At 35.1% G+C, this 25,167-nt stretch overlaps 1 protein-coding gene across 5 annotated transcripts; it reads right to left on the minus strand.

The window, feature by feature from the left end:
• Positions 1–214: 214 nt before the first annotated feature.
• LOC129287534 (valine--tRNA ligase, chloroplastic/mitochondrial 2) lies at positions 215–24,884 on the minus strand. 5 transcript variants are annotated; one of them, XM_054923725.1, is made up of 27 exons: positions 24,620–24,884; positions 24,207–24,291; positions 23,407–23,533; positions 23,137–23,220; positions 21,948–22,042; positions 20,746–20,837; positions 20,427–20,480; positions 19,138–19,190; positions 18,981–19,048; positions 18,218–18,293; positions 17,382–17,465; positions 16,509–16,657; positions 16,313–16,430; positions 11,740–11,856; positions 11,000–11,220; positions 10,272–10,361; positions 9,587–9,698; positions 9,191–9,301; positions 8,930–9,067; positions 7,943–7,993; positions 7,742–7,854; positions 3,620–3,767; positions 2,912–3,016; positions 2,697–2,798; positions 2,412–2,484; positions 2,106–2,272; positions 215–917 (listed from the first exon to the last, which is right to left on the minus strand). In XM_054923725.1, exons 1-27 carry the CDS (start codon positions 24,759–24,761, stop codon positions 789–791), a joined length of 2,904 nt encoding a protein of 967 aa, XP_054779700.1. In that variant the 5' UTR covers positions 24,762–24,884; the 3' UTR covers positions 215–788. The 5 variants fall into 5 exon arrangements, with proteins under 5 accessions (XP_054779700.1, XP_054779701.1, XP_054779703.1 ...); XM_054923726.1 differs by having other exon boundaries at positions 24,207–24,481; positions 24,620–24,761; XM_054923728.1 differs by lacking the exons at positions 23,407–23,533; positions 24,207–24,291; positions 24,620–24,884 and having other exon boundaries at positions 20,754–20,837.
• Positions 24,885–25,167: the final 283 nt, after the last annotated feature.

Genomic DNA, 25,167 nt, shown 5'->3' on the forward strand with positions numbered 1-25,167 from the left:
TTTATACACTCTAATCATTTAAAATTATAATTACTTTATACATCACATTCTCTTCAAGCTTTCACTAATAATACCTTTATGATTCTCATTTTTTTTTCATCTCTTATTTGATTAAAAAAATAGAGATAATCGCATCATTCTTATTTTTCCATTTTTGTTTCAAATCTTAATTTATCTCCTCATTTAATTTTTTTTAAACTACACAAACAAATAATTTAAAATACATGAATTTAAAATGTAAAATTTAAAATTCAAAATCCAAAGTCAAATACATCAATCGAAGCGAAACCTTGATGATTTTGATTGTTTTATCAAAACCAGGGGCAAAAAGTATAGCCCAAGCCCCTCAACACGTCTGAGTTAGCAGGAAATCCAACTTTACTGTCAATAAATAATGAGAATTGGCGGGAAAATGTAAATAAATATAGTAGTTACATCTGTACATCCCAGTGCTTTGTGGTACGGTTCAATTCTTCGTAAATGAACACCAATGTAAAATTTGATACCTGCAACCACCAAAATTTTGGAAAAACCGGCTCCCTCTTATGACTTTGTTGATGCTAATTTGTGAATTTGAAAAGCTTTAGTAAATTAGTGATCTGCAATTCTGCAATGGTCTTCACTGCAGTAGCAAACCTGATGCCCAACACCTTGATCATTTTTTCATCAGCTATGCTCTAAAATTGGTAATGACAAGCATCCCAACATGGTAGAATTGAACAGTAATGTTCGAGGCGAATTGAGTCAGAAGATTGCGAGGTGACGTGGCACCACCCTCCTGGGGAAACCTACTTTGAAACAAGAACATTAGATTTCAGAAACTCAAGGCGGTTTTTTGTCAGAGTGATCTTTTCTTCAGCTTCTGCTGCTTTTTCTCTTACCCCACGTACCACTTCCTCGGGTGCCTTTTCTACAAACTGCAGAAAACAACAGACAACAGCAAATGGTAAAGTATTACTTTAAAGTATTTATCATCCCCCTAACAATTCAATGGACCATGCAAGCATGGTGCCATATTATCAAATATAGACAATACAGTGATTATTGATGATGCTAATTACTAATAATTGATTACAGGTTACAACAATAGTAGCAACACTTAGTTTTGTCCCACATGAGATCGGCAACATAGAAAAATTAACTACAGAAATCAACAAGTGACTCTTTGGATATATTACTCACAATTTATTACAGGTTACCTATCAAGAAAAATTGGAAGGAGTTCAAAAATATAAATATGGATATTCCTATTTATAACACATTTGGGCTTGACATAAATATTGGAATCTTGTATTGTACAGGACGGATACAACACAAGTTTTAACTTCAGTATCCAAAATAACAATAACAACAAGCTTTATTTCACTAGATGGGGTTAGTTACATGGCTTGCATGACGCCGTTGTGTTTTATCATCAATCAAACTTTTAAGAATAAAAATTAAACATTTCTGCATCCAAAACAACTTAAACATTTCTAAGCACTTTAAAAATTAAATTTTTCATACACTCAATGGTACCGAAGAGAAATACAAGTCTTCTGTGAAGTGATCAACCAATCAGCACTTAGAACAAAACCTACCCAGTAACCCAGATATTTGACCCTATCCCATCCACTATACTCATTTCCGAATAAAACATATACTCTACATTTCAAGAAACCGCATATATGGTTTATAAAGTGGAAAAAAGCACTTTTGATCAGTGGGAAAAAGAGAGCCGTATTTATTGAATGAAAATACACAAACGATTTACTTTTGCCTAAGTACTCTGTTAAACATATGCATAGGTTGGGACCAAGACTCAATTTGAAATATTCACACAACCGAGTGTATTCTCAATGCATGCAATTTTCATTAATTCATTTATTGAATCATCAGATGCTTTGTACTGATCATATATTAGAGATTATAACAGAAACTATCACAGGTACTTAACAACTTAAGAAAGACGGTTGCATCTGATGATCCATGAATTTATGCATGTAATGAAATTTTTTGGCTTTATATGATTAACTTGTATACTTTAACAGCATAAGCAGACTATTGATATCCATGCATATTTGTACGGTTATAGTAGGTAACGCCATAAGCAGAGGATTTCATACATTAGGAGAACTGAGTTTGGCTACGAAGCCATCATACTCCTTCTGCATTTTGGAAAGGCGCTTGTAAAGACGTTCAACTTCTGCTGATACATCAATCATATCAGCTAGTGGAAGATATGCCTCTAGACTCTCACCAGCCACCAAGTGAACTGATTGATCGGCATCCCCTGAAGTATATTTTATCACATCCACGAAAGAGATAATTCAGCAACCAGAATTCATTACACTGAAATAATAGTAAGGGGATAAAATGACTGAGGAAAAACATCTCCAGCCTATGAGAAAGTAAAAATCTAGAAGTCTTGCCTGGTGGAAAATCTGCGAAATGAAGATTCTGTATATCAAGACGAGAGAGCAGTGCTAAAACATCTCTTTCTTTCTGCAAGAGGCACAATATATGCCGTTACTCGGTATATCATAAGAACAAAAGTGCAGGTCATGTCAAATGCAGCAAGGGAGAAGGAAAAAGACACTATAGCTATCTGTGTCTGTATATGCAGAATGGTAAAATTAGACAGTGAAAGAGGGCAAAAAATCTGTAATTCAGTGGTAAAAATTAGTTTCATTTTCCCAAAATCGAACCACACTTACAGATATATATTGGGTAACTTCATTGCTTGCAACTACAGATGCTGATATACGCTTTGCAGGCTCAACAGAATATTCTGCCCGAGCATTCCTGATAGCTCTAACCTAAAATTATTTCAAAACAATATTTAAAAGTTAGAAAATTCTATACATGAGCAAGATGGTAGTAAACAAAATAGCCTTAAACAGGTTAGAGAAGAGGACAAAGATATACCCACCAAAACTTGCAAATTTTCAAACTTTTTTATTGAGCTGGTGTTCCTTGGAAGTTGAGCCTCTGGCCATGGTGACACAATAAGTGCTTTCTTACGATTAGGAAGTGCCTGTTGATGAAGAAAGAAACCAGGAACTCAAAATAATGCAAAGACTGAACATTAAGCATTATTGCCATAAGATATATATAATTAATTAATTTTAAAGCAAACTACACTAGCCTCCATAAATTTTTTTCTGAAATTCCATTGTTCCTCTTTATTTTCAAAATATATAGACACTCCCTAAAAAACTGTTAACTCAAACTTTGGCCCAGTTTTATTTTTATTTTTAAATTTTTTTGACTAAAATGCATTCATTAACTTAAATAAAAGATTTTTCAAAAGAAAAAAATTGAATAAAGAGCATTTTAGCAAAATTTAAAAATAAAAATAAACAGTTCAGTGTAAGATCAATTTCAAAGGAAGTTGGTGTATATTCTGAAAACCATTTAAAATAGAGATTGGTATAATTTCATCAAAACTCAAAGGAGGTTTTGTGTAACTTTGCAGTCTTGCACTAATTTTTATTTATGATTACAAAGGATGAACTAATGACTAATGTTCCAACTGTAAAATTTATACAAAAGTTATTGGCAGTTTTGCGTAAATACTAATACACCAATAGTTGCTATATGCAGGTATCTAGAAAAGAACCCTCAGCATCACATTTACCTGCCATAGCTCCTCGGTTACAAATGGCATGAAAGGATGAAGCATTTTGAGAATATTCTCAAAAGTATAAAGCAGAACAGCCTGTGCTGTTGAAGCAACTGTGTTACTTCCTGACTGGTAAAGGCGAGCCTTGCTAGCTTCGATGTACCTTAACATGGCATGAAAGGGAAAACTCATATAGCCTTATTCAAAATCAAGGCAAGAAAGAGCAGAAAAAAATCATCATATACAACATCTGTTAATTAAGCAAAATTAGTATGAGAATCATTAAGGTTTGGGCGCTTGGTGAAGAAAATGTATTTTCTTGCATTTCTAAGTATGAGGGTTACAGAAAATATACAGATAAGGTTAAATAAAGAGGAGCCCATAAAATCAGGGATACAATAAAAGTCTTAAACATAAAACCAGATCCTAAATCAACTCCTCTAAGACTATTTAGAGCAATAAAAGAAAATATTCTCATATTAATAATTGGGATTTCCACACTCTCTCTAGAGTTGGATCATATATAGTAATCATGCCTAACTTGCCCACAAAGTCTTCAAATTTTTCCTTGGACAGATCCTTTGTGAGAATGTCTGTTGTTTGCTTTCTAGTTGGCACAAGGACAAGACATAACACGCCTCCCTTCAACTTCTTTGATGAAATGTTGGCCAACCTCAATGTGTTTGGTTCTATCATGTTGAACCACATTTTGAGAGATGCTAATAGCAGCTTTGCTCAGTGTAGTGTTTAATTGGAAATTTGGCTTCAATTCTCAATTCATCCAGCACTCTTTTTAACCGCAACCCTTCACCAATTCCATGAGCTACCACTATATATTAAGCTTCAGCACTACTTCTTGACACTACAATCCAGTTCTTGCTTCTCCAAGTAGCCAAGCTACCCCATACACATTTACAGGACCCTCAGGTAGATCATTTGTCATCATGAGCTCCAGTCCAATAAGTAAAAACAACAAGCCTTATTTCATTAGGTGGGGTCAGCTATATAAATTGCATAACACCATTGTATTCTATTATCAACCAAGCTTTTAGAAGCACCTGCAAAAATTTCTATAACTCTCGTGTGATTTTTTGAACAAGAGACTTCTCCCAACAGCGCCTTTTAGGTACCTCAAGATCATGTAGACAGCTCCTAGGTGTTTCCCTCTTGGATCATGTGAATGCTGGCTAGCCACACTTACTGTGAATGCAATATCAGGCCTAGTTTGGGATGAGTATATGAGATTTCCTTGACCTTTTTCTTGGTATGTTTCTCCTTGTCTTTCTTCTTATTTTTGTTAACCACCATCGGAGTATCACTTGGTCTACACCTCAACAAGCCCATCTCTTTAAAGAGGTCAAGTATGTACTTTCTTTGGAATATAGATCCCTTTCCTTGATTTTGCCACTGCGAAGCCAAGAAATTATTTCATGTCTCCAAGTTCCTTTATTTGAAGTTCCTTCACTAGAGACATCTTCACTTTCTCAAGTTCTTAAATATCATCTCCAGTGAACAATACATCATCTACATAGACTATCAAGATAGCCTTCTTACCTCCTTTGTGCTTAAAGAACATGGTGTGAGCACTTTGCCCTTGATTGTAACCCTCGGATTTGAGAGAATTTATGAACCTTTCAAACCAAGCATGGGGAGACTGTTTAACTTGTAACCCATACTAGGGGTGTTCACGGGACAGGATGGGACCAGGACACCCCCGTCCCGTGTCCCGTCTCGAAAAAAAGATAGGGATTGAATTTTGGTCTCGTATCTCGTCCCATCCTGAAAGTTGTCCTGTCCTGTTAAGAGTCGGGACAGGACCGGGACAAGATCAGGATGTCCCGCCATCTCGATAAATGGAATATCGAAAAAAGATTTGGATAATAACATTCATTAAAATTTCAAATCATATAATTTATTAAGTTTAAAATCAAAACAACACAAGCACATAAATAACAATAATTTAAAATCAATTATTGAATTATATTAATCACAACTTCATATTATAATAACAAATACAAGTGATCTTTATGCTATAAGATTAGCAACAACAGGCAAGTCAAACACAACATCAAATCATTGTTCTTCCACTTTAGTGAAGATGTACTAAACTAATTACTCTTCTAAAAATAAGCAAGAAATATGTTATAAATAAAAGTTATTAAATAGATAGATATAAGAATAAATTATATTAACATAATTAATATATTATAAAGAAAGATATCACCATGTTTACTTCATGCCATTAAAATTATCAATATAAAAAAACTTTAGTTTTAAATAAGAATTGCAAGTATTAAAATTATAATTGATATAATTAATATAAGTATAAATTATATTAATATAATTAATATATTTAAAATAAAAAATAATATATATAATATTCGGGACGGGACGGGACATCCCGATGGTAATCCCGTGTCCCGTCCCGTCCCGAACCCTTTTCCTGTCCCGTCCCGATTATTTTCGGGCCAGGACAGGACCCGTCCCGACATGATCGAGACGATATCGGGCCAATCGAGACGGGTCCAAACTGAACACCCCTAACCCATACCATGATTTTCTCAACTAGCATACTTGATTTTGTTCTCTTCCAGGAAACTAGGTGGGAGCATCATGCACACTTCTTCCGACAAATCACCATTTACAAATGCATTATTGATATCTATTTGGCACAAAGGTCAATCTAGGTTTGTTGCTCGTGAAAGAATGATTCTGATGGCATTAAGTTTAGCCACCAGAGCAAATGCTTCCATGTAATCTAAACCATAAATTTGTGAGAATCCCTTGGCCACAAGTCTCACCTTGTATTCATCTACTGTACCATCTGCTCTATACTTCACTATAAACACTTATTTGGGCCCTAATGGCTTTTTCCCTCTTGCTTCCTAAGTATCATTTTTCTCTTATAGCTTCCATCTCCTCCATAACAGCAGCTTTCCATCCATTTAGGTGATTCTAGTGCCTCTATATTATTTGGTACTTTGTCAAGACCAGTAGCAAATGCAGAATATCAAGCAGAAAGCACCTTGTAGGGAACAAACAAACCTCTATTGGATGTTTGGGGCAGATCATTGGGGGCTTTACTAGTTTAATCACCATCATCAATTTCCAGATTTTCTTCATTAGATATATCTGCATCAGATTTATCAACCACCTCTCTAATTCTTGATCAAAATCTCATTGATTTTGATTCTGGGCTTATGAAAGGCACTTGGGCTTGCTACCTATTTATTTATTTATTTATTTATTTTTTTGTGAAGACTTTTATCAATTTTTATCTGTGTCACCTCTCGGGTCATTGAGATTCCCATCAATGAGTGTCCTATCAGTCAACTTAGATATATATGGTTTGTTAGTCTCAATGTCATCTCAACGTCAGGGGAAGGTTCAATCTAAGGTAAAGAAACCAGACTCAGTCCATTTTGAGGATGGGACTCATCTTGAGTATGGGAATTTTCTTCCATAGGCTGAGATTCATTCCAACTCTCCCCCAAAATCGAAGACTCAGGATAAAATGAGATCTCTTCATGAAATGTGACATCACTAGTAACAAAGACATACTTGCGAGACGATCATAACATTTATAACCTCTTTGGGCGTTGAGTATCCAAGGAAGACACAACAAACAGCATGGGCCTCAAGTTTGTTACTATGATGAATGTGAACATATGCAGAGCACCCAGAAAGCTTCAAACGAAGATTATTTTCTAGATAGGGAATCTAGTAAGTGGAATGGAGGACCTCAAGAGGAGTCTTAAAGAAGGTTTGACAAGGAAGGCTATTAATCAAACATGTGGTAGTAAGAACAACATCCCCCCAATAGAATTTAAGCATATGAGTATCGAGTTGTAAACATAAGGTCTCTGGCAACCCCTAAGGTGTGTCTATGTTTCTTTCATTAATCCCATTTTGTTGGGGACTGTAAGCACAAGGGCTTTTGTGAAGGATGCCATGGTCATTGAGAAATTTACCAACACTTTTGTTTAGAGCACAATAATAAAATTTACCAAGACTGTAAGCACAACTATGACTATTTACAGCACAATAAAAGCAAAAATGTTCCCATATTAATAATCAGGATTTCCACCAGGTTGATCCAAAATGTACATAAGAAAATAAGTCTAAACAGAAACGTACCAATCAGCAAAATCACTCCAGAAGAAATCATATATTTCTCTTCCCACTTCTCCAAAGTAAAATTTGTCATAACTTGCAGTTACAGAATCAACAAGTGCATGAAGTTTTGATACCTATAATTTTAAAAAAAAAAAAATAGAGTATCACAAAGTTGTTCAAGACCTAGCAATGAAATAAAATCTAAAGATAAGATTGCCTTACCACCCAACACTCTGGTAAAGGTAGATTGCATACTGAATCTTCTTTGTCGAACTGAACAAAAATACGTAAATAATTAATTAAAATTAAAATCTTAGAAAAGAGAATATACAAAGCCAACTTTCCTTCTCCTGAATTTTACAGCTATAATTCAGAATTCTTATCATGATGAGGAAAATGCCGTATTAAATTAAAAACACCAGGTAAATATGACCATGGCATACTAAAAATGAAATAAATTGTTCCAAGAATATTAATGATGAACCAAACACGTGAATGTTACATTCAAAGAAATTACATTTAGAGAATGTACCATGATATGGATTTGAATAGCAAACACATCAAATGATGTGTTTTGTCCGTCTGATACATGTTGAAAACTTGTATTAGAACTGCAGTGCTACTCTGAATTACATGTAGACACTTCAGATGTTGTCATATCAAAGGATTTTAGATCTTCGTTGTGTATTGTTAATGAAGCAAAGTTTATGTCACCACCAATATTACTCGTTACTCTCTTGTTTTTTAAATAATGCATCTCCTAGGTTAGATTTCACAGACCTATTTTATCTAATATCTCTCTATCTTGAAAGATTAGACCCTAGGATTCTATATGTAGCGGTCATCTTAGGAGATTTAGGGTTTTCTTCTTTATATATGCATTCAGTGCACTGCTTTCTAACTAAGATAGTATCAGAGGAGCTGAAACATCTTGATAAGAGAGAAAGAGAGAAGGGAAGAGAGGAGGAAGAAAGAGACTATTCCATTCATGAAAACCAAAAGGCACAGGGCGCAGCACATATACCTTAAACCTAGACACGTGTCAGCTAAGGTCCTACACTGTCAATACTTCCTAGAATTCAGCAACATCTAAAAAGGCAATAACAACTTAACACATGAAGACAATAAGCCCCTAAATACGGCAGTAACATATAACACATCTTGTTGTCTAAGTTCCTGGAATGCTATCATATGAAGATTGCTCATCACCTTACAAGCCAGTATGTTTTCCCAAGAAGGTGTGTCATGCTGATTAGGCAAATTTTGTAATATAAATTTGCCAGCATTCCACAATTTGTTGGTAAAGGCCTTGTTAGAGGTCAACCGCTCAGTTGATAAATTAAGGTCCTGAAAGAAAAAACTTGTCCCATCATTCAGAACAGTTTTTTTTTTTTTTAATAAGCTAAGAAACATCCTCTAAAAATATACCGTGATCAACAAAGTGAAATGGTAAAATAAAGCTAAACAAACCTGCCCAGCTGTTCCTAGAGCCAATGTGAATCGTAAAGCATCAGTCCCAAAATCTTTTATTGTGTCGAGAGGATCTATTACATTTCCCAATGTTTTAGACATTTTTCTCCCCTGAAAGATTGCAAGTATTACCTAATCAGTCTACAGACATACCATAATTCAGAAACATGTGTAAATTATGCATGAAGGTTCAAAAGTAGAATTAGAACATACTTACATCTTGGACCAAAAAAAAAAATCAGTCATAAAATGTCACAAAAATGAAATTTTTAATGATAATATCTTTAAGATACATATTCAGCATAATATGCAAGAAAATTTAACAGAACAGAAAGAAAATTTGTCACTACCATGATAACTTCAAAATAAACCTATGACCTATATAGGCAATGTCACCTGTGAGTCCCTGATGAGCCCGTGCAAATAAACATACGAAAATGGAACTTTTCCTGTGAACTCAATACCCATCATTACCATCCTTGCCACCCAGAAGAATAGAATGTCATGCCTGTAAAGGCATGGAAGAAAAATTGCTATTTAAGAATTTTTACAAAGGAAGCATAACTCACAAGAGGAAGCAGCTACCACATCAATTTTAAGTTCTAGTTACCAAACTATAAAAAGAAAAAGGTACCAATTCATAGACAATTCCACAATTGTTGCATGGTGCAACAATTCCATGCCCATCATTAGCAATTATGTACTAGATATTTGAAATCAATTATCAAATTCATTGGAGAAAATTTAACACTTGTCTCAGTTTTCCTTTTAGGAAGTATTACTGTTGTCATTCGTATTTTGACATTGTCATTCTGTTCTCAGCAACTTTCTCAAAGAAACTAAATACCAATGTCAGCAAAATTAATCCATACCACTCCACTTCTGGAAACAAAACCATAAAAAGTTTATTCAATAAGCAATACCCTATAAATCCAGCAGATTCTCACCTCACACAAGCCAGAGGAGATAACAGAAGAACCATCTACAGTTATGTATATTACCCAAGTAAAGAGAAATGATGAAAACATAACAGAAAATTTGCTGTCACAAAAGAGCAGAAGCAAGCAAGTCAGGCACATACCCTGTCTCAAGCATTGTAGTTGGATAGAATCGATTAAAATCCTCAGCAGAAATATCTGGCCATCCAAGGGTGCTAAATGGCCACAGTGCACTGACCAAATATGTAACAATATGATCATCACATATAATTATAAGAAAAAACAGCATGTCATGAAGAAAGACTACTAATTTAAAAGTAAAGACAGGAAACAATAGCAAAACATGCTTCCAAAAGAGGTTTCATAAACTGAACCATTGATTTAACATTTTTTACTAGGTAACCAAAATCTCATTAACATACAAGTATTCTCATGCATCTATTTATCTGAATAATTGGACATTCAATTCCATGCAAAGAGGAAAAGCTGAAACAAAACTTTAAAAATGGAAGAGAATAACTAAATGCTGATCTATCCAAAGACACATCAACTGCATAAATTGTATAACTCATGCTTAACATTGGATATATACTTAGACACGTGGATATGTATAAGATGCAGATAGCACATAAGCAACCTCTTAGGAAAATGCTTCTGCAAAAATTTCAAGTGACTCATAAGACAAATTTTCCTAAAGTACAATATACTTGTGGTTAGTGGATATTTAAAAAGCATGAACACTGCCAATCACAGAAGATATGACAAACACCCAACAAATATTGAAATTTTTAACTGCATGTGCCAAATAATTGCCATCAAAATGAAATACAAACACCGATGAATAATTCCACTTATAAAAAAAAAAAAAAACCTTGAAAACCAAGTGTCAAGAACATCTGGGTCCTGATATATTTCAACATTCTTCCCATATCTCCTGTGAGCCTTCTCCAGTGCTTCATCAACATTTCTAGCAACTATATATTCCTCTTCATTGTCCTTTCCAACAATGTACCAAACAGGTATCCGGTGTCCCCACCATAGTTGTCTGCTTATACACCAATCCTTGATGTTGGATAGCCAGTGATTATAAATCTGTCATTAGCATAAAGCAGTGAGTTAAACATTGATAACATAAACAGAGAGAGAAGTCAGAACTAACAGTAAGCTCTATGCATACACTAGTAAGTTGCATTTTGTGCCCTACAGCAAACCAAATTGGAAAATGCTTTTGGGTTGTAATATATTATCTACACCAAAATATAAGCATTAAAAAAAAACAAAGATGTTATCAGACTGAATTACCCTGAACTTTAATATTATATATATATATATATTAATGAATATTCATGCTTAATTGGCTATAAAACGGCACATCATTTACTCCACCTTAGGACAAGAGTATGACCAAACCAACATAATATGTACAATGTAAATGGAAAGAAATAAAACAAGAACCATGAGAGTTGGACTTTTAGAAAATTCAAGCCGCCCTGAGAATTAGCAAACAAATTGTAGCAGTTGAAGTTCTCTAGAAAGTAAAAGAGATTATGCTAAACTATTGAACAATATCAGTAAGTGTGGACGTCTAATAGTGAATGAGACTTTACAAACCTTCTCAAATCTTTCTGGGATTATGGTCAGCTCTCCCTTTTCAACTGCTTGAAGAGCTCTTTCAGCAAGGGGCTCCATACTAACAAACCACTGCTTACTAACAAGTGGCTCAATCACCTGAGTAAAAAAGATGAAGACAAACTCTAAATGGGAGAAAGCACTTAAAAGAGTACGAATATAATAGAAATTAAGAAAAGGGAATATAAGTGTGGAAATTTGCAGAGGAAAAGTTGTATATTCTCATTTCACAGTTCATTCGTACATCTTAGGGGAATTTATACAGCAAGAATGATAATTTACAATAAATGCAATAGAATAAATACAATAAATATAATGGAAACTGATGCAATCAATCCCTGATTCTCCTATATATTCCTAATTCTCCTATATCTAATGCAATTAATTCAGATTTTCTACACTCCCCCTCAAGTTGGATCGTAGATATTTATCATGCCCAACTTGCTTACGCATCAAAGTTCTCTCTTGGGAGGCCCTGGGTGAGGACATCAACAACTTGCTTCTTTGATGGAACATATATTTGACATACTACTCCACTCTCAATCTTTTCTTTGATAAAATGTCCATCCACTTCAACATGTTTCATTCTATCATGTTGGACTAGATTATGAAATATGCTTATGGCTGTCTTGCTATCAGAATAGAGCTTAATGGGCAATTCCACACTAATTTGTAGTTCTTTGAGAAGTATTTGCAACCATAAGCCCTTACAAATCCCATGTGCCACAGCTCTAAACCCAGCCTCTACTGCACTCCCAGACACCACATTCTTCTTTTTACTCCTCCAAGTTACTAGATTACCCCAAACAAAGGTACAATACCCAAATGTAGATCTTCTATCCTCTGAGGCACCAACCCAATCAGCGTTAGTAAATATTTCTACATTAGGTTGCTCACCCTTTTTGAAGAATAAATCCTTTCTTGGAGTGCCTTTCAAGTACCTTAGGATTCTGTACACAGCTCGTAAGTGGATTTCCCTTGGTAAATGCATATGCTGGCTTACAAAGCTCACGGTGAAGGAAATGTCAGGTCTCATGTGTGATAAATATATTAGCTTCCTTACCAAACTCTAATATTTCTCCTTCTCAACTAGTTGGCCTTCTTCTTCCTCATCTTTGCCTTCTTTTGTCTTCCTTTTCTTCTTTTTCACTACAATGGGAGTATCAATTGGCTTGCAACCAAGCATTCTAGTTTCAATCAAGAGATCAAGAACATATTTCCTTTGTGAGATGCATATTTCTTTCTTCGACCTAGCTATTTCCATGCCCATAAAATAACGCATTTGGCCCAAATATTTTACTTCAAACTGAGAGGCTACAACGTTCTTCAGTCTCTCTATTTCCTCAAAGTCGTCACCAATTATGACCATAGTACATAGACAATAAGTATAGCCTTTTTTCCTTCCTTGTGTTTAACAAAAAAATGTATGATTAGATTGGCCTTGTCAATAGTTCTCCTTTTTTAGTACCCTTGAGAATCTATCAACTTGCACACCTCGTTTTTTTTTCTATTTTTCAAAACCGAGGGGAAGGGGTCATATAGACTTCTTCTGCTAAGTCACAATTGAGGAAAGCATTCTTGATATCCAGTTGATGGAGTGGCCAATCAAGATTCGCAGTCAAAGATAATAATACTTTGACTATGTTAAGTTTTGCAACGGGGGCAAATGTCTCAATGTTCTCTATGCCAAAGGTTTAAGTGAATCCTTTTGCAACAAGACAAGCTTTGTATTTCTCCAAGGAACCATCAGCATTATACTTTGGTGTAAAAACCCATTTGCATCCAACAAGCTTCTTTCCTATTGGTAAATTAACTTCTTCCCAAGTATTGTTCCTTTCTAGAGCTTTTGTCTCTTCCATAACAGCCTTTCTCCATTCTGGTATTTCAAATGCCTCACAGATATTGCTAGGTATTTTTATCCTATCAATATTTGTTGCAAAAGCATAGTCTTGGAGAATTAGGCTTATAAGACACAAACCTCTTTATAGGATGATGAGCACATGAGCAAGGTTATTTCCTTAAAGCAATGGGGAGATCTAGATTAGTAGATTCAGGACCATCTGGTTTATTGGATGAATCAACATTTGGGAGTTCAAGAGTTCTCTCAGGCTCTATTTCTCTTGGTGCTTCAACTTCAAAAGCTACCTCTAGTTCTAACTCTTTTGGTGCTTTAGGCATGAATTGTTCACTATCTTTTGATTTGTTTTTTTGAGTGTAGACAAACAACTCTCCCTTTTGTGGTTCCCTTACATCTCCACCCGTTTTGCTATTTTCCTCAAGTTCTAGCATAAGAGAAGAGGTTGGTGATGGCAGAGTTGGAATTGGTTCAAGAGAGTAGTGTTCAAAGAGCTCAAGAGGTTCAAGCAATGTAGGTATGTTGGAAATGGAATCTTTGTTGGGTCTCTCACTTTCCTAAGTCTGAAATTCATCTATACTCTCCCCTTGAATTGAAGACTGGGGATAGAATGGAATATCTTCAAAAAAGGTAACATCAAAACTAACGAAGAGATGTTTAGAGATAGGATCATAACACTTGTAACCTTTTTGGGTGGGTGAGTAACCTAAAAATATACACTTAAGTGCACGAGGTTCAAGTTTAGGACTCTGGTGAGGGTGGACAAAAGAGGTACAACCTAAGAATCAAAGTGGAAGGTTGGTCTCAATACAAGAAGTAAGGTATACCTTATGCAAGGTGTTTAGGGCTGATTCATAAGATAATACACAACTTAGCATTCTGTTCATGAGATAAATGGCAGGGAGAACAACATCCCCCCAAAAGTATTTTGAAACATTACAAGTAAACATGAGAGCTCTTGCCACCTCTAAAATATGTTTGTTTTTCCTCTCGGCTATCCCAAGTATGCACACAAGTACTTTGGTGGACGATGCCATGTTCTTGAAGAAACATACTCAAGGTCTAGTTAAAGTATTCTGTGCCATTGTCAGTATGCAAAATTTGAATACTAGACTGGAATTGGGTCTTAATCATAGCATAAAAGGTGGGAAACACAGATAAAACATCAGACTTGTCTTTTAATAGATAGACCCGACAAAGACGAATATGATCATCTATGAAAGGAACAAACCACTTACTATAGGTACAACTGGGAACCCGGGATGGTCCCCACATTGTCATTGTGTATGGCTGTGAAGGGTTTGGAGGGTGTATATAGGGCTCTGGGAAAAAGAGTTCAATGGTGTTTAGCTAGTTTACACACCTCACATTAGATTTCACACATATTTTGGTTTGGACATAAATCAAGTAACAACCTTTTAAGGTAAAGGAAATTAAGGTAACCCATCCTCTTATGCCATAAGAGAAACTCATTATTGCTTGTGGAAGATGCAGAGTTACTTACAGTAGGTGAGTGGTGATTGCTCACTCGAGTGACTTCAAAGTAGTATAACTCTTCATACTCCTTAGCACTACCAATTGTCATACCAGTTGTTAAATCATGAAACACAGTGTGATGAGAGAAATTTAGCAAAACAATTTGACTGTTTGGTCAATTTACTAATTGAAAGTAAATTACAATCAAGTTTGGGCACATGAAGGATAGATTCTAATACTATAGAATCTGAGATACGAATACTCCCTTTTCCAACCACTAGGGCCAAGGAACGATCCGCAATCTTCACTTAAACATTTCCAGCACACAGGATGTAAGTGGTAAAGAACTTATGACAACTTGTCATATGATTTGATGCTCCTGAGTCAACAATCAATACTATGGATTCTCAGGATGTCTTTAATGCCTGAAGAAATGTCCCCCTTTTTGCTACCAACGCGAGAGGTGCAGATCTACGTATGTGTAGTTTGATGATCAACAGAAACCACATTGACACTCCTACAACCTCAAACAAAAAATTTCTCTCATAATAGAGAGGAATCAGGCACCATAACCCTAAACACAAAAGGATACAATGCAGAATGAGGTACATATGATATGGACATTCAGATAGAGGGCTCCCTAAAATTGGGAAGCACTTGGATCTTGTCGGAAACAACACATCATTGCCAAAAAAGGAAGGCGCTGTCCAACCAGAGGCTTCACTCGCCAAGCGGCATGTGCGAGCTACACTCGCCGTCGTTTGCCGTGAGATTAATAGGGTTGGCAGCTCGACATCTGCTAATGCTCCTTAGGACGGTTGTGAGAGACAACAAGCTCTCTACCATCACATACATGATTGACCAAAGACGCCAGACTGAGGCCATTTTCCAAAAAACGAGACATTATCTCAACCTAGAGCTCTAACCCTAAGCAAAGAATTTTTTCAAACCCTAGAGGCTCTGATAACATGCGGAAATTTGGAGAGGAAAAATTGTATATTCTCATTTCATAGTTCATTCATACATCTTAAGGGAATTTATACAACAAGGATGATAATTTACAGTAAATGCAATGGAATAAATACAATAAATATAATGGAAACTGATGCAATCAATCCCTGATTCTCCTATATCCGATGCAATTAATTCAGATTTTCCACAATAAGAAATCAGCACACTATGATTATAATACAGATAATCAAATTGAAAGGGAAAAAATCTCACTTCTCCACCACGCTGAGATCTGGGAACACGTAAAGCATGCGGCTCCTTTTTCTCAGCTAATCCTGTCTCCTCAAGCTCTGCCCATAGTTTCTTTCGAACCTCAAACCGATCAAGGCCACTAATATTACAGTTTTTGTTTACATCATACATCAGGCACAATGCCACATGATGATTTAAAAAAAAAATTAAAAGATACCTGTACAAGCCAGCAACCTCATTAAGTGTCCCATCCTTGTTCATCACATTAAGTATTGGAAGACCAAGCTTTCGAGCAAGTAAGTAATCATTATGATCATGTCCTGGACTAATTTTCAATACTCCAGTACCAAACTCTCTATCAACATGCTGTAGGACAAAGGACAATAAATATTGAGCAATGATGTACAGAATTCACGCTAAAAGTATCTCCAAAATAATAGTTGTAACAACAGGAAGAAACAGAAAATAATAATGCATAAAAACTTGTGTATCATGAATTAACGTACTTCTAGAAAGAGAAAAAACAGAAAATGAAAAAGAAAAGAAAACAATAAATAACAAGGATTAGTGAGGAATCTATCAGCTTATTGGAGTATTTATATAGGCAATAGTAATTAAGAAGAGACCATTATTTATATAGATAATAGGAATAAAAGAAAAGTTGATAAAATTATATCTAAATTTAAAAACAAAAAAAACTTCTCCCATCTCTAACGAAATTGCTTGTTTGATCCAAAAAACAAATCTCAAAAAAGATGGAACAAGAATAAAGGATAAAACATTCTCCTTGAAAGAGTAAAAAGTAAAAAGCACAAGAGGCAGAGCAAGTAAATCAAGACAACAAAAATCTCCAACCACTATGCGGTTTAATCTAACCATAAAAAAAAAGAAAAAAAAGAACCCTTACATCATCCATGGACTAAACACCAAGGTAAGGCCTAGAAAACAACCTTACCTTTCAATCTTTCAAAATACTTGTTCAAATAAAAAGGTCACCTAGAGATGAGCCTCTTCATGTAAGTCACTTCACATTCTACAACATGAATTTCTCATGACGAAATAAGATAAGACTAGATAGGGACTTCCATACCTTGTCTGAAAGAATAGGAACATGACGTCCAAACGTCATAGGCACAATTGCCATCTGACCAATATACTTGGAATATCGCTCATCCTGTAATTTGCTAACAAGTGTGAGATGTAGGCATCAACTATAATGGAAGATGACAATTTGTCCAAAGCTTTAATCACGTTCAAATTGCTAACAGGTTTAACAACAGTCATATTTTGCAAGTTTGAAAGCCAGATGATACATCATCTTATCAATGTTTTACTCGTTTTTCCAGCTGCAAAATCATGCTTATATCAGTTGCCTATGATATCTGGAGTAAGTTTAGCAATTCTATGTCAATAATGCGGTTACTCAAAATATGATATTGTTGTCAACTGGTTTTGGGGCTTCAGGGTTCAAGGAGCAAGTAATGAACAAGGCATACTATGTTCACATTACTTTGGTGCCCTTGGCTAGAAAGAATACTTAAAAAGTTAAAATTTGAAATCAATGTTTTTTCTGCAACTTTACATCCTGATATAATAGGCCTTTGGTTTCACCAGAGAATTTACCAATGGCAAATTGAGACCCGCAAGTAGGTTTTCAATGGGAAATACAACAACTTCACCAGGTATTTCTTCACTTTCTTTCATTCTTCCAGAAGGACATCCTATTCATAATTATTAATTTAGTGCTTGATTCCTATCACAGTAAAACACCAACAGACACATGAATGCATTTTTAGACAAAAGCTCATGAAAATGTGACCTATTGCCAATGCATGAATGGCTGGGTGAATTCCAATTACAAGGATACGACACAAAACTTGATTAGCCCTTGTTCTAAACATGCACAAGCCCATAGCACTCTCCTACCTTTGGATTCACCGCAAGAGCTACATCACCAAATAAAGTCTCTGGCCGTGTTGTAGCCACTGTCAAGAAGTCACCCCTACAAAGTAAAGAGTTATCAAGATGTCATATCTCCCAACAATGGAAATTGTTAATAAACTTCATTTCAAAGTGTAGCAATTAAATCATCAAATTCAAATGTATGAGCATAATATCAATTTTTGGTCATCATGCTTCTTCAATAAGTCAAGATTGCTAATCCATGCATCCCTGGTGCAGTGACTGAAAATAAGCATCAAACAACAACAACAACAAGCCTTATCTTATTACATGGGGCCTGATCCTATTACATGGCGCTAGCCACATGGATTGCATGATTCTATTGTGCTCATATCTAGAGAGATCTGCTTGCAAGGCCTTTAAATAAATTACTATATGTTAGGGCTACATCTGCCAGAACATCACAACCATTGAGAGGATGCCCAAGGATAAATGAGGACTTCTCCTTACAGGTAAAGACTATAACAATCTTACAAATGGCCAAAATGATAGCTGAAACATTGTGCTTAGGGAAATATCATTTGTCATGCGTACAGATACAAAGACTAATTGGTGTTAGGAGGCTGGTATTAGTCATACGCAAGCTAAATAAAATTGCTAACATCAATGACATGCTCCATAAATCATTTAATCAAACCTAAGCTGATAAAAGAAACACTTTGTGCCATACAATTTTACAAAAATTTACAGCTTCAGAAAATTTTCTGAGATAATGTCCACTGGGTACCTTGAACCTCCGGCAACACGGTATTTGATATAATACAAATAGCCAGACTCTTCTGAATATTCCACTTCCTAAGCACAGAGATGAGGCCCAATTTGAATACTTAAGGCCAAGCCAGATAAATAGTAGCAAAATTAATGCTAAACTGAAAGCTACTAACCAAATCAGAAACAGCAGTCTGTAGAGTAGGAGACCAATTCACCATGTATGACCCTGAAGATGAGAGCAAGCAGAGTAGTATCATATCTTACTCTGACCGATGATAGTTCAAATATGAAAATGTAACGAGGCTCAGGATCCAATAACAACTTCTTTCAGTCCTACATGTCGACATACAAAAGCATGTAGAACTCACTACAATGGTTCATGAGATACAGGTCAACAGAGAAAGAAATATCATAAATTGTGAAGTACCTTAGAATCAGGATTCATAAACATAAAATTGCCCCTTCATTTGGTGTTTACCGCATAAAAAAAAATGTTAGCACATTATTATGATCACTTTTTGAGAAAATGAAGGACACATCAAGAGAGGAAAGGAATGCAAGACAGGAGGATCAAGTATTCTTCCATTACTGGCCAAAAACAACAGAGAAAATGAAGGGTAAAAAAGGTGAATAAGTCACTCATTGAAGCAATTTATTCCCTTTGCATTCCAGAAATAAAACAAAACTAAAATGCTGTAAGTTATATGACATTAAAACTAGTATCAAACCACCTTATTCTCCTTTCTATTCTCAAAAACCCAAGCATAAATTTTATAAGCAAAATTTAAAAACAAAAAAAAAGTTACAAAAAAAGTTTTTGCAAATGAACCATGACTCTTTTTTTCTCTGTAACAACAATATTTAAAGGAAAGAAGCAACAAAGAATAGGATAAGGAAGAGCGAATGGCATGTTAGTCTCCTTGAAAGAAAACCAAGAAATTGTAGGCATGATCTATTTCTATTTAGGGCTTCTCCCTAGGCCCACATTTATTATTATCTTCGACTTATCTTTCAGATATTTTTATTTGCTATTTTCCACTGTGTCTTATCAGATTTAGATACCATTTATTTTTATCATTTATTTCCATGAATTTTTTGTATAGAATTACCAAGATTTTTGTGGTGGTCATCCCTATATGTAATTCTTTCAGTATATTGAATAAAGACAGAAAGTAAGGAACTTTTTTCTTCCCTCATGGTATTAAAGCAGGTCCAATGAACCAGAAAAATCATCAATAATATGTCCATTGTCAGCACCACAAACAGGTAGTAAGATAAGTTCGGTCCCATAGCAGGTCCATTAGCAACTGCTAAAAACTATGAAACATATATGAAACATAAACACTTCAAACAAGAGCAAACCTACATCCAGCACATGCGAAATTACAAGACTTCCCAACAAAATACAAGTAATCACAGAGTAACAGGGCAGCGTTAGTATAAACCATAATTCAGGTCATACCTTGGTAAATCAAACCTTTCTCATGAAGCCTGACAAATGCCTCAATAACAGCTCCTGCAAAAATGGTTGGACAAGGTATCAGTAAATGAAATAGGTAAAGTAAATAACATGATAGTACAATTTTTTAGTACTAAATTTAGATCAGTGACACAGATTAACACGTATTGAATAGACAGAAAATAAAGTGGACAAATTAGAAAGACTATCAAAGTGCATCAGAACTATTTACTACATATCTAAATCACCCATACAACCCTTCAAAACAACTTTATAACTTCCTAGATTAGCTAGAGTTTCAATTAGTTGAAAACTATCTTACGACTTAGCTGTTCATCAAGGGTGAAGTGCTCTCTAGTCCAATCACAAGAAGCACCAAGTCTCTTGATCTGATTTGTGATGGTTCCACCATACCTGATAATGCGCAAAAAGTTAAATGAAATTTATGAAAAGGCAGAGGAGGAAGGTTAATGATATCTTATTGAAGAAAGGGCAAAATAAAATCATAAATGACTATGATTATTTCTTAATAGTGAATAAGTTTGAGCAGTTATGAATAATGGGAAACACTAATCTATCTTAATTGAGGACTCTAACTATTAAGCTATACTCACAACAACAATAACAAGCCTTATCTCACTAGATGGGATCAACTACATGGATTGCACAATGAAGCTATACACACTACTGGGATAAGGCTATATGGATTGCACAATGAAGCTATACACACCATACAATTAAATTTTCAGTATAATTAACCCACATCACATGTGAAACATTCAAACTAAAAAACAACTTCAGCAACCAGCTAATGCAAAACCACCTCCAGGCAAGACAAACAAGAAGAACAAATGGACATGGATAAACAACACCTTGGCAAAGGAATTTCTTTGGCTCTTTTGGTTTTGAGAAGAACGGTTCTTCATTTAGAATCACTCAAGGAAAAATGCATGTTTTGCCTAGCTTTCCAAGGGAACAAAATTATTCAAGGCCTTCCCAGATTGATCAAGATCAAGTAATCCCACAAACTTGATCTTCATTTCATGCAATTTTCCACAAGATAAGATCATATTTAGAGCAGATCATCAAAATTTTGATCATCACAAATCATTTCAAGACAAAATAGAGCCATTAAGTGAAGAACCATGATAGAATTAGTTATAATCTCTAACAATATGCACATCCCCTCACATAAAAGTCTTTTTGGCTTGCCGAGTTTGAGTGCAGCATGACAAATAGAGGGAGTTCATTTATATTTACTCCATGGAAATCATTTCTGTGGAAATGGAAGCTACATGTCAGATGCACTAAGTTACCTTTGTTTCACGGATCATTCCCCCATAAAACTTATCAATCAAATTTAATTTCTAATAGCAAGTGGTCCATTAAAAAAAATAGACTAAAAGGAAAGAAAAACAAATAAGAAGTCCTGAAGAAAGGACTTCATGTGAGACAACCAACAAATATGCTTGTGCATACTTAACAAGATAAATGGAAGAAATGAAATTTCAAGATACGACATACTTCTCTTTCCACTGCCAAACACGGTTTGTGAATTCATCTCTACTCATTTCAGTCCTTTTTATTCCTTCAGATGCAAGCATTCTTTCAACAACAAGCTACAAGGAGCAGAATAAAATTCAGTACATTGCTTCAAGTAAAGACAATAATGACGACACGATGGATTGATTACCTATGCCACAAACTAATGCTATGCCTAAGGAAGATCAACCAAATATTTGAAAGACATTATTTCCAAGGCAATTTCTCCAGAAAAACAATGAAGAATGGCAAGGCACTCCCTCCTGTTGTACATTTAAGAGATAGGTAGATAATAGCTCCTCTAATATTAGTATAGAAAACCAATGTTCATAAAATATTTCAAAAGTCATGGCCAAACACCAAACAACTAAGGGACGCAAAAACAAAAACCATCACATTCAAAAACATATACTGGGAGAAATCCTGCCAGCAGCCTGCATAACTGCAACAAGCCATCACCACATAAACAACTCTCCACCCACTTCCTAACAAACTTTTTAAGGAAAATAACAGGAACACCTCTAAGGTCTGTGGCAAACCCACTATCAACAGGTAATATGAACAACCTCTGAGCTAAAAAAGAGTTTTCCTTCTCCATGCTGCCGCATACCTAATGCAAATTAACAGGAATGCATTGCCAATGTCTGAAAAAGCTCATAGGAGATTTCTCATAGAAGACATCACATTCCAAGCAACTAACCGATGCAAACAAGAATGGCTGTGGGACTCAAAGCTATGAAACTGAACTTACTTAAAACACCAATCATGAGTGGATTCTTTAATTTCCCTTCACATCTATAACAAGCCATTAGCATTAAGTTCAATATTGAGAACTACTGCGGACCAAGAAATCAAAGCATATGTAGTTGCAAGATATTAGAAGAAAAGAAATGTTGAATTTGACCAGAGTAGAAAGATTATGGAATATGAGTAGAGTAGAAAAGTGTGTTCTGAATATCTTATTCATCTCCTGAGTGTACACATTCCTATATATAGAGTTAGCCAGTTAGGAACGGAGGAAATACATCGTAGTACAAGCCAGTACAATGATCCAAGACAACATACCATACTATAAACACACTGCACTATCTAATGCTTATTCAACAGAAAATAAGTGAATTAAGCACAACTACACAAATATTTATAAATTCCCAGAGTTTTAATGACAAACCTGAGTTGCAATACCAGCATGATCGGTGCCAGGAAGCCAAAGCGTTGGCCTTCCTTTCATACGGTGGTATCGAACCATAATATCCTGCAAGGCAGAGTATTCTAAGAGAAATGATATTTCTTTTTCTTTTTTTCTTTTTAATACAAGAGAAATGATATTTCAAAACGGCAACATTTTAATAGATTAAAAAAAAACCACCATATAGAATATAAATAGACACTATTAGGAGGTCAAATAAGCAAGGTTCATAAAGAAAGGAAAAATTAAAACCTCTAGGGTCACAAACATTGCATGGCCCATGTGCAGAGATCCAGTAACATTAGGAGGTGGCATTGATATAACAAAAGGATCAGCTTCCCGATCAAGGTTTGGCCTGAAATACCCTTGAGACTCCCACCTAGCATAAAATAATTTTCAATCAACACGCTACATAAATAGGAACATACAAAACAAAGACTATATCAGAAGGAAAAGCCACAATTTTTAATCTGGATGCATGCCAAAAAGCAAAGAGGAGTCCCCAAAAATGGTCTAGCCAGGTTCTTCATTCCTCAATACACCCATCTAGACTCAAACCTTTGCAATACAGCTTGTATATCGTTAGAGAAAAAACAATTCACAAAGGAACAAAAAATGCATCTCATTTGTTTATGTTGATAATCAGTGCCTTTTAATAGTATAATTCCCACAAACTTCACCATTTCACTGAACAGATGGCAGATCTCCACAAAACCTCAATCTTCTTTTTACCTTCAAACCATCAACATTATTACCACCGAAATTCCTCCATGCTCATAGGACAAAACAAAAGCTCCATGTCAGTTCATTTAGCCAGCAATCAAAGTTTTAGTTGAATCAAAACCATGAAAATCAATTTAAACAAGCAATACTTGCCTGAGGAAGGACTTGCTCCACAAGAGAGAGATTAAATAAAATGTAAAACTCAATCCCAAAGGGACAAAAAAAAATTAAGAATATCAGCACAATCATTGACTCCAAAAGGAAAATACTAAGTCAAATATGAACAAATTACATTAAAAATAGGCTCTTACTAATAATAGAAGAAATACCAATTATATATACGCTCTTCTGCAGTAAAATCGAAAGATTTTGCAATCTCCGGAGAGGTAAAGACACCATTCTCTGATGCAGCAACTGAAATATAAAAACGGATGCCAGTCATTGCTAAAGCGTGAAATTTTCCATTCTTTGGTAAAGGGATAAAGCAATTCTATCCGTTGACGTTTTTCCCATTATAAATAATTTCATGGAAAAACTCTAGAATTTCCGACGAGAATTATACTCCCTTGCCCGTCAAACAGGAGATAAAGTGGTCAGCCAGTGGCTTTAGATAACACCCAACATGCAAACGACAAGTTTAAAACTCGTCAGATGACTAGTAAATAACCCCAACACACTCAAATAGCGAAATAGATTCAACTGAAGAGAGACAACAAAGCAAAAAAAAAAAAAAAAAAAGTACCTGCAAAATGTCGAGGCCTCACCCGGTTGAAATGCCAACGAGAGAATCGAATGGTACGGCGACCCAGAAAACAATTGATTCTGTTGCAGGCGGAGAAAGGAGAGAAAAGAGAAGAGCCAGAAGACGTCACTTGCAGTATCATCGTATATCGCTTCAGTGAACTCACAGATGTATGGGCGGGAGCTTAAGCAGCGCAGTTAGATGACGCTCGACGAGGGAAAAATCATAGTACTACTCAAGCCAATCTCCCAACCTTCGTCATTTGCGTCAGATTGGCATTGTAGAACCGATGCAATTATCTTTTTTTTAATTAAATTAAACTTGTTCTTGACAAATTAAATTTTTTAAAAATCTAAATTAAAATTAAGATTATATTTTAAATTTTATAATAATTTTAATTTTAAAATTTATCCTTTTTTTTTAAGTTTTATGATATTATGTTGACTTATTTTTTTGCTGTGTTAAAAAATTAGATATCAATTTTTATTTTGATTTAGAGGAACAGCGATAATAAATGATAATTTTTTTAATTAAGTTGCTACATACTT

Source organism: Prosopis cineraria, unplaced genomic scaffold (assembly GCF_029017545.1).
Source record: "Prosopis cineraria cultivar Desert tree isolate PC_DT_omini unplaced genomic scaffold, ASM2901754v1 PC12, whole genome shotgun sequence".
Taxonomy (NCBI): domain Eukaryota; kingdom Viridiplantae; phylum Streptophyta; class Magnoliopsida; order Fabales; family Fabaceae; genus Prosopis; species Prosopis cineraria.